The following is a 10,483-nucleotide window of genomic DNA, read 5'->3' as shown; positions in this document are numbered from 1 at the left end:
GGCTATTTTCGGCACATCGTATTAAACATCAAATAATATAAAGTAAATCTGCATTTGTGTTAAATTTTACTCCAAATCGTCAGGCCCTAGACCGTCAGGCCCTAGCTTTCAATGGCACTAGGGACTAAGTTAGTAGTTAGGGAATGACGTTTTTTATATAGTGAGAATAACAAAACAACTACATTAAGTATATTAACTTATCTATAAATGTTAAGGTTATAAGTTTTATACTTTATTAAAAGTCATATAGGAGTAGTGGTGTAGTATGAAAAAATTGAAAATTATCATTTCTACTAAAATAAAGCATAAAGTGACTGGCCCTTTTAGACACAACATAATAAATAAATAAACTATAATTTGCACTAATAAAGTATTCAAAAGCATCTTAATAAAGTTTGGGACAAAATGACGTCGAAATTATACAGATTTTTATGGAATGACCCATTCCGATATTAATATCGGAATTCCGATATTGAGATCTAATATCGGAATTCAATATCGGAATTGAAAACCTTCCGATATTACATGCCCTAGTGTACAGNTTTTTAATGATTAATTAATCATATCCTGGACTGAAATTTATTAGGCAACCCTTAAGCAATATAATTATTGACATGTTAAATTGAATATAAAATATGTTTCATCAAATAAGCATCTCGGTGAAGGTCCTTGTATAGCGGGATCTTATACTATTATGTTCCAATTTAGAAACAAAGGCCCACTGGCAAAACGTTATGAGGTAGAGAACTTGGCCCTTTTCACTACAACTTTAATGCGATAATATGCGACCTACTTTCCCGTTGCCATAGTAACCTAAGAATCGTCTTATCTATCAATCAAACTTCGACAGTGAGTGACTGATTGATAACAAGTTTACCGTTTTCGATTTAACACATTTTATTTATTATTTTGTAACAATGGCCTGTAACGAAAACGTCGTTAAAAACATGGCCAACGAAATAACGAGGAACTGTCAAGCACAAAACGTAACCGTTGATCCAGAATTTGTGATTTACCTTATCGATCTTCTGCTACTGAATCCGAAGTATGGAAAGCTGTTCTCCAAAACCATTAGCAGGAATAACCTCCAGTATTTCGTGGAGGAATGCGTGGCCATGCTAACACGTAAGTTTTATGTAAGGTAGGTATGCCTATATTCCCAGAGGCCAGAGCATTAATTTGCTAGGATCTAGAGATGAAACTAAGTCCTAATAATATCAAATTGTTGTTGCTCATGGAACTAATTCTGGTATAGAATAGAACCACAGGAAAATAAATATCATAAATTTTAACGGAACGTCCCCTCTCCCTACATTTTGAATGAACTTGTCAATGGTTCTCAAACTTTTCTTACACAGCTCCCCTGTTACAAATTGAATTTAAAAAAAGTAAATAAAAGCTTGTAAAAAGAAATCTAAAATATTTGAAAATAAAATAATAGATTTCGAATTAATTTTGTTGTAACGTCAACGTGTTATAATTTTCCAACATTATTAAGAAGATGCGTTATTTATTATTCTTCCTGAATCTTATAAAAACCTACTCTTAGTTTTGCGAGTTCAACTTCAGATTACCTAACTACCTACTACATAAATTTATAGGCTTTTATAAACAGCCTTTCAACTGGCTATAATTGTTTTCTTTTTCTTTGTGTAAAACAGGTGGAGATACTTCCATGAACACTATGAAAATGCAGTTCATTATCCAAACAAACTACGATAAACTTCAGAACCTGATCGACAGACATCTGGAGTCCATAGGCAGCTGCCTCCGACCTCTGGTTACGGAGATCTTGGACGAAGACCCGTCACCTGAGGACGAGGCAGAATTCAAGAAGCTTTTCCGCAAGATTTCCATCTATATTGTACTTGCGAGCGGGTTGGGTAACCCTGGAGTCATAGTTGTTAGTATTGATGTGCCGTTCCCGAGAACGCTCTCTCAGCTGAGAATATTCTCGGGAGCGTTCCCGGGAGCGTTCTCCTAAGTGAGAAAGGTTGAGAATCATGTTTATAAAATGGAAATAAACAAACTTTCTTAAGTAAAATAGTATTAAATTAAGTCAACAGATAAGTGTATATTAAACAATACACTCTATTTGCAGTGAAAGGCTATATTCTCAGTGTTCCCGAGAATATTCTCGGGAACTTTCTCGGCAATATTCCCGGCAACTGCACCTTTATTATATTTTATTTTTTTCGTCGTGAAATGTCGTTTTAATGATAATGTAAGATGACAGAAATTTCTTTTTACACATAATTAAATAATGTAACTGTCAATTTTTTCGTTTTTAACACGCTCTTATTAGGTCGTCGTGTATGTAACTATGTAATGGAATCTTAGAATCTGAATTAAACGCACTTCTGAGTTTTGTATCATCATGAAACTTGGCAATTATAATGTAGATTAGAAATGACAATACAATATTGTGATACCAGCTGGTCTGATGATGGGGCTGGAAGGTGGCCAAAAAAACTCCTAAAGGAAACGGCGGAATCACATCGAGTTTGGGTTCATTGGATGTCTTTTCGAGATCTTTAAGTGCTAGATAATGTCCAGGGTCCTAATAATGGGAGTCAGGAGGTAGCCATAAAAACTCTTAAACGAAACGGCGGAAACTCATCGAGTTTGGGTTCGTTGGATTTGTCTTTTCGAGCACTTTAATGCTAGATGATGTCCAAGGTCCTGATGATTTTTGGATTTTTAGTGCTGTTTGTAATTAAAAGCGTGTTTTTAGTTTTTTAAACTAATCTTATTTGACATTAAGGGCATATTTTTTTTACAATCGCTTAGTAAGGGACTGTTTCGCCACTTCTGGATAAGTTGTGGATGCCTGTCTGACTGATCATTTGACACATTTTTATAGAAAACTAGCTTTCCGTCCGCGGCTTCGCCCGCGTGGAATTTTGTCTGTCACAGAAAAACTTTATCGCGCGCGTCCCTGTTTCAAAAACCGGGATAAAAACTATCCTATGTTCTTTCCCGGGACTCAAACTATCTCTATGCCAAATTTCATCAAAATCGGTTGCGAGGTTTAAGCGGGAAAGCGTAACAGACAGACAGACAGACAGACAGAGTTATAACAGATAATATACAGAGTCATTAGTTACTTTCGCATTTATAATATTAGTTGGGATACGTGCCTAGCTAGCACGTTCACGCACGATCCGACACTTAACGAATATATCCCGTACATTATCAGGTGAGATACAGGCCAAGAGCTTCCTCGTTGTGGATAAAAAAAATAGTCTGTACGAGATTAGAATGGTTCTTAAACAGCTGAAAAACAACAAGGCACCGTAATCACGTCTGAGCTTCTGAAAGCAGATGGAACGCTGGTACTAAAGGCTTTTCAGAAACTATTTGATTTGATTTCCGTCATCCTCGAGGGAATAACGCATACGGCAAGGCAAAGAAGAATGGTGATACTACTCTTCAAAAAAGGTGACAAAACCTTGTTGAAGAATTATAGACCCATCTCGCTACGAGCTGTTTTCGATAGTCATTACGAATTGTCACGCTAGCACGCTCGACGACTTTCAGGCCTCCGAACAAGCCGGTTTTCGAAAAGGCTTTAGTACCATATACCATAATAATATACGCAACGGCAGATTATACGGAAGATCAAGGAGTATAATCAGCTACTTTGCGTTTGTGAACTATGAGAAAGCCTTCGATTCGATTGAGACATGCATGGGCAATGCTTCAGTTTCTTCAACTGTGCCAAATTGACTATTGATACATTAAAGTGTTGAAAGGCTTGTACAAACACGCCACAGTGACAGTCCGTTTTAAGATCAGGACCCGAAACCTATCCAGTTGCAGAGAGGGGTGAGACAGGGAGACGTCATCACCACCGCCCTGGAAGATGTATTCAAGTTTCTGGGCTGGAGCGGATTCAGCATAAATATCAACGGCGAGTACATAACCCAGACAGCAGACGATAATATCGTAGTCATGGCTGAGATCGTGGAAGATCTAGGCACAATGCTCGATGGTCTCAATAGTCTCTCAACAAGTGGGTCTCAAAATGAACATGGACAAGATTTAAAAATCATGTCTAAAGACCATGTTGCACCCACTCCTCTGAAAGTTGAAGACTCTATACTCGAAGTTGTTGAATATAATGTATACCTGGGGCAAACAGTCCAGTTAGGTAGGTTCAACTTCGAAAAAAAGGTCAATCATCGAATCCAGCTCGGCTGGGCAGCCTTCGGGAAGCTTCACGATATTTTCACGCGGCTTCTCCGTCGCGTCGCCGCTCCGCTTTAAATCCACTTTGAATCCGCTTGCAATCCGCCAGGGTGGCAAGGGCCTTAAAACTCAGAGGCACACTGATGTTCAAATACCGTAGCCGAGTCCTAAAGCCGCGGCACGCGTTCGCCACGAAAAGAGTGAGCAAGACTGGAATAACTCACTCACACGTTTTATGCCTTGTTTATAACGACTAGTCTTAACGCCCAGTTAATAAAACATCAAAACATTACAAATAATATCACATATAAACAACAAAATTAAAATTAAAACTAAATGTATTCTGTCGAGAACACTGAGAATATTCTCGGGAGCGTTCTTGGTTCTCGAGAATATTCTCACTGGGAATATTGCCGGGAACGAGAACTTTCTCAGCGGCACATCTCTAGTTGTTAGTATACTTAAGGCACCTGCCTAATTATTTTACTAGATCAAGAAGCTCGTACTAAATCATTTAGACACCCCGCAAACTACAAACTTTTTGTCGACTGAATCACACTGAATGCTAATAGTTTGGTCGGGCTATTAATCAGTACATGACGTATGGAATGGAAGTCCGCACAACTTGCTCACCGTTACACCGATTTGGTATCGGCTGATCCCTCATCCTCCATCCATTCTTCGTAAGCTGAAGTGGCAATGGGCAGGGCACATAGTACGTAGAATTGACGGCCGATGGGGCAGCAAGGTTCTGGAGTGGAGGCCGCGTACCGGAAAACGCAGCGTGGGACGTCCACCCACAAGGTGGACCGACGACATAAAAAAGGTAACAGGAAGGCGCTGGACGTTGGCCGCTACCAACTGGGCAACATGGAAAGCATTGGAGGAGGCCTATGTTCAGCAGTGGACGTCTTATGGCTGAGATGATGATGATGATGATTCCTCATACAAATTGGAAGCCTACCAAACTATGTATAGACCGACAAGTCAGTAGTCTGCGAGGTTTCTAGAAGATTTTGTGTCTTGGCTATAATAAGCCTAACTTCTGGCCTGATTATTAACGTAAACGTTTGTATTTTTACCAACCATGCTACGTAGACATTGAAAGAAGGAATGGCGGCGCTTGAAAGCGTGTTTTCCTTGAATGATCTGAAGATGTTTGTGGCTCTTCCTCGTGCGGAGAAGATGGCTCAGCTGAACGAGTTGCTAGAGATTGTATCTGGTGTCCGGCTGTTCAACAGAGACTGCAAGAAAGGAGGTGATGGCATACCAGACCGTGAGTACTAAATATTTCTTTACTTTAGGCCCGCCATACTCGAACAGCTCGAGCAGTTAATTTGCCAGTGATCAACATACACGGACCGCTCTTGAAGTCATAGTCAATTTAATTTTCAATCAATAGGACTTCCTTGCTGCCAAACACCCAAAGCAGTCACAACTGCTCGAGAAGTTCCTTGTATGTATGTACGCAGAGTCGCAGAATACTGTAGTTTGAAGCTGTCGAGTGCTGTCGATACTAGCTACTTCAAGCTGTTCGTGTATGGCAGGCCAAACAGCCAACATTGGTTAGGCAGGAGATAAATATTGCTGTACAGCTGCTGTCCATTGTGGAGGAAATAATAAGATGAATATTTTCCAGTACCCTTCAATTTGGTGGACGCTGGCAAAGCATGCCTCGCTTCGTTGTCAAACTCGCTGATAACCGTGATGCAAAGGGTGAACACCCTCACTACAGCCATCGAAGATACGGTCAGCATACAGGATGAGACTGGGAATGTGTTTGTTGATATATGCCCGACCACCGACTTGACTTTGTACGTAAGCAACTGAGGTTGCGGTCTCCTATTAAACGCTGTGCTGTGCTACGTCAGCGTCAAAATGTTCCTATCGACGTCCATACGCGACATCAGGAAAGTTCTTGAGTGGCGACCACGAGCCGGAAGACGTAGCGTGGGCAGGCCTCCCACTAGGGGGACCGATGATCGAAATCCTTGGGGGAGGCCTTTTTCCAACAGTGGATGTCTTTCGGCTGAAAAAAAACGAACGAACGCGACATCAACGTCTGAAAGTGACCACAACAGTAACATTTCTCTAATAAGCATTATGACGCGGCCTACGGCGTTCATAGGAGACCACATCCCTACATTGCTCAGCTACAAACCTTCACTTCTATTGCTATTACCTCCATCTTTTATTTTAGGGATGACTACACACAAATATTCGAGCTTCTGGCGTTCAACCGACAGTATGAAGTGTTCATTCGGAAGTTGTTGTCGGACGTAGAGACGATGGTAGAGAACGGTTTGATGTATGTGGATAAAGCCAGGAGTGTTCTCGAGGAGTTGCACGCTGCTGTCAAATACAAGGCCGCTGTGCCGGTTGTGGCTGTGTTTGTAAGTTTTACAACGTTAAATCGAATCTTTAGTTCTAACATTCTTAATGCTCTGCCTACTAATTATTCTACTCGCACTTTCAAATTCTAAAGCTAATCAAAAGCATCGACAATGAATAGGCAGTACAATCTTACACTTAACATGCTTTATTCTTGACTTGTGCCACAGCATATTTAATATTGTGAGGTTACCAGCTCGTAAGGTGGATAGACAAAAGGGAACATTGTGCTTTTTCAGCCGCTATTTTCCAAACTGTGGCAAGTGTGGCGCGCGATGCAAAACGTCATGTTTTTGGTGTCAACTGTGAATCGGCTGATGTCCACCTTGGCCACCATCCAGGATCAGATGAAGATACCGTACGGTATTCTGGAGAGGATGCTGAAAGGGCGGCACGTATGTTGTATTTCACTATTTCGAATATTCCTGTCTCTCTCTCTCTCTCTCACTCATAAATACTCGCAATTCATTTCGTAGAGGCAAATCAAAATCGAAAGTTTACGTTTCTAGATCATAACGGATCAGGACAGAATGAACTCGAAAGTAAGCATGGAAGAACGACTGTCCCTCGGATCTCTCAAGAACTACGTAGCACACAACGACAGCTTCACATCCATGAAAGACAGGCACATACAGGTATAGGTATAATTATCATACTATCGTAGATTAATCTGGCATTATATTTATGGTTTATAAGTTAAGAAAGCCTAAAAGCACTGAAAAATGCTCCTATTTTCCTGGATCGATTAAAAAGAGAGGTTAGGACAGTCTAAAAGCACTGAAAAATGCCCCTATGTTCCTGGATAGGTTAAAAAAAAAGAAGGTAGGTACTCCAGTTGTTGCTCCAGCTAACCTTCCGACGGGACTACTCAACCTTCACTGGTTGGGTTTCTTTGATGGACAAACTTTTAAAAAGCACTTTTACTGGATATACAGGAGTTGCAGTGGTGGGATAGTCCCGTTTTTTGACGTCTTCCTTGCAAGCTTCAATGGCTAAGTATTAACAGAATGTCTTTATTCCTAGTTTTTAGGTTTCTGCGCTCTGTGCCTAAGCGTCGGAGCGCTAGTGCCCAGTAATATGAAAGTTGGACTGATTAAGTCAAAGGGCAACCGATATGGTTTCTGCAGCGTCAAGATGGCGGCTAGGTTCAGCAAGGATCCTGAAAGGTAATTCAATTAAAATACCCACCACAACAGTCAAAAAAACTTGACCGCCAAAAGCAAACGTTGTCCTGAGGACGACCACTCACTAGCTAGACCATTTGTTATGCTATCACATTACCTACTAACACATTACCCGGTCGAGGTAACTGCTGGAATGCGACTCTCCTTTGCACCTCCCCGCGTTCGCCCTTTCTGTACCAGAGCGTCGATGTGACGTCACGGCTGCCTGGTGCGCAGTTAACTCTATCAGGTAATCGGGTTGTAAAACCGTACCTTAATAGACGCGTAGGATACAAATACATACATTTTTTTCAGATACATCAACGAAGTCCTTGACTATGCAAGGAACAATCCCAGTGTGATCAATCTTTTGAATATAGTGGAAGAAGTGTACAAAGTTAAAGATATAGACACATTGGTTACCAAGTACGTGCCGAAGAGTAAGTGCTTATAAAATATTTTTATCATCAGGTCATTAAGTATCCACTGCAGGTGGCCAACTCTCACTGATTTGCCAGAAGCAAATAGCGGATTTTGCATACACTCTCCATGCTGTTCAGACGGGTTTTGTCAACATCTTTTGCCTGTATAGCATACCTCTGACAAAGTATGATCGACCAAACAAAGTACCTACAACATCGGCATCAACCATTTGACAATCGGAAATAAGGCCTCACATTGTAAGGCTGAATTCATATCTTGCAGTAAGACATCTAAGGTTTATTTTGGCGATATCATATTTTTACATTTGACGAGATTAATTTGACTTTCAGTCAAGGTTATGGACAGAGACATTCAAACTGAGGCCCATCCCATTGATGAACACATAGAGAAGAACTACACGTGGGATATGTGGGAGTGGAAACGACGGGCTTGCCAGTGGGTTAGTGAAGTTTCATTATAAATCAGCTAAGCATAAGCGAATTACAACAGAAAGATTAAATTAGAAAAAAAAATCATGTATGAATAAACGCGACCGCTCCCATACCTTATTCTTACCATACCATACTCAGTTTAGACTTGTAGTATATTATCAGCTTATACTACATATTCAATAGTTTCAATTTCAAACATGTGATTACTAAATCTTTTTTTATTAATACAGGCTTCAATAGTGAACTGCCAGACGCATTCCACGCAAACCAACTACAGTCACCTCCGTTCCGAGATCCACTGTCAGACAGTAGAACCTCGGGACAAGTGTATGCAGACGAGGCGCGATGCGGGCGTCAACACTGCGGCTAACAACTTCTTTTTATGGGGACTACGGGGGCAGAAGGGCGACGGACAACACTCTATGGATTTAAAGGACAAACTCGGGGCGGAGAAGAAAAAAGGTGGGTAATTAAAAAGTGGGCGCTCTCTAAGTTTGACCTTCACTGGTTGGGCTTTTATTGGCGGTCAAGCTGTAGAACCTGGCTACACAGGAGTTGCGGCAGTGGGAACGAGAGGTGGGAATAGTCTCGCTCTGTAAGTTTGAGAACCGGTGGAAAGTCATTCACTACAGTCAAAAGCTCAACAGTGGACCTCTGAGATTCACTGTTAGACCGTAGAGCCTCGAGACAAGTAAATCAACACCACAGCCAATAACTTTTTCTTGTGGGGACGGGGCAGAAGGGCGACGGACAGCACTCTATGGATTTAAAGGATAAACTCGGAGCGCAGAAGAAAAAAGGTGGGTAATCAAAAAGTGGGCGCTCTGTCAGTTTGAGAACCTGTAGAAAGTCAATCAACTATTACTATTTACAGGATGGGCTGACAGTCGGGATAGCCGACTATTCGGCGTCGTTTGTAGTCGGCTACTAGTCGGTGACTATTCAGCAAAATATGTCGATTATAAATTGGCGCATAACAAAATTAAATGATTGCAAAATTATAGAACTTCCTTAGGCAGTAGGTAGTCTAGGGAGGCTGTTAGCTATCTACCTACATAACTGCCTAGTAGATGCCTCCTATTCACTCTCGCCTTGAAGACATAATATATCTATACTAATATTATAATGCTGAAGAGTTTGTTTGTTTACTTGAACGCGCTGATCTCGGGAACTACCGCGATACCGGTTCGATTTGAAAAATTCTTTCAGTGTTAGATAGCCCATTTATTGAGGAAGGCTATAGGCTATACAACATCACGCTACGAGTAATAGGAGCAGAGCAATAATGAAATGCGAAAACGGGTTTTCACGCGTACGAAGTCGCGGTTACAGCTAGTATTATTATATTAAGAACTTTTTATTTGCAGCCCGAGTGATCCAGAAGTGTTCCTGGCCTTGCATAGAGCCGGGCGGCTCCGATGTGTGCACAGCGGTCGATAAAGACCTACTGCATTGAACAATCAAGAATTTCTATCATTTTATTACAATTTACCTATTTATTAAAGTTTTTAAGTTTTATAAACTTTTTTTTTCCAAAGAATTATTTTTAAGTCCCCAGTGATCAGTTTCAGTATAGTAAGACCCAGAACACACGGTGAAACGCAACTGCAACTTATAGACTTTCGAAAGTTTCAAACTGGTCGCGTCATGTGTGGTCTCTCAACGGACGCTATGGCGATGCAACTCGAAAGTAACAAGCAGTACCTCTAGTAGGAAAAACTTTCGAGTTCGTTTCGTTGCGTATTCAAAGTGTCATCGAAAAATTTTGTATGAAAAATTAAACAGCGCCCCCTAGGGCGGCTATAATATAGGGGGCCAAATCTATCAAGCCAAAGCGTATTTTTTCTTGGAACTTTAACTTTA

The 10,483-nt window shown here is 40.9% G+C and overlaps 1 protein-coding gene across 1 annotated transcript; it reads left to right on the top strand.

Annotated features, from left to right (window-relative positions):
• The first annotated feature begins 737 nt into the window (after positions 1 to 737).
• LOC114366326 (cilia- and flagella-associated protein 206) lies at positions 738 to 10,107 on the top strand. The gene is made up of 12 exons (XM_028323181.1): positions 738 to 1,125; positions 1,662 to 1,903; positions 5,290 to 5,467; positions 5,831 to 6,005; positions 6,392 to 6,584; positions 6,822 to 6,977; positions 7,092 to 7,217; positions 7,606 to 7,748; positions 8,061 to 8,185; positions 8,519 to 8,628; positions 8,851 to 9,082; positions 9,988 to 10,107. Exons 1-12 carry the CDS (start codon positions 918 to 920, stop codon positions 10,074 to 10,076), a joined length of 1,977 nt encoding a protein of 658 aa, XP_028178982.1. The 5' UTR covers positions 738 to 917; the 3' UTR covers positions 10,077 to 10,107.
• Positions 10,108 to 10,483: the final 376 nt, after the last annotated feature.

This window comes from Ostrinia furnacalis, unplaced genomic scaffold, assembly GCF_004193835.3.
Source record: "Ostrinia furnacalis isolate ACB-3 unplaced genomic scaffold, ASM419383v2 OfSCF0620, whole genome shotgun sequence".
Lineage (NCBI taxonomy): Eukaryota > Metazoa > Arthropoda > Insecta > Lepidoptera > Crambidae > Ostrinia > Ostrinia furnacalis.
The sequence above is the reverse complement of the archived record's forward strand: the minus strand, read 5'-3'. Positions and strand labels throughout refer to the sequence as shown.

Coding starts and splice junctions, on each gene's coding strand:
- LOC114366326 (XM_028323181.1), top strand. CDS start 918: ATGGCCTGTAACGAAAACGTCGTTAAAAACATGGCCAACGAAATAACG. Junction 6,006..6,391: donor CCGACCACCGACTTGACTTT/GTACGTAAGCAA, acceptor CTTTTATTTTAG/GGATGACTACACACAAATAT. Junction 9,083..9,987: donor CGGGGCGGAGAAGAAAAAAG/GTGGGTAATTAA, acceptor TTTTATTTGCAG/CCCGAGTGATCCAGAAGTGT.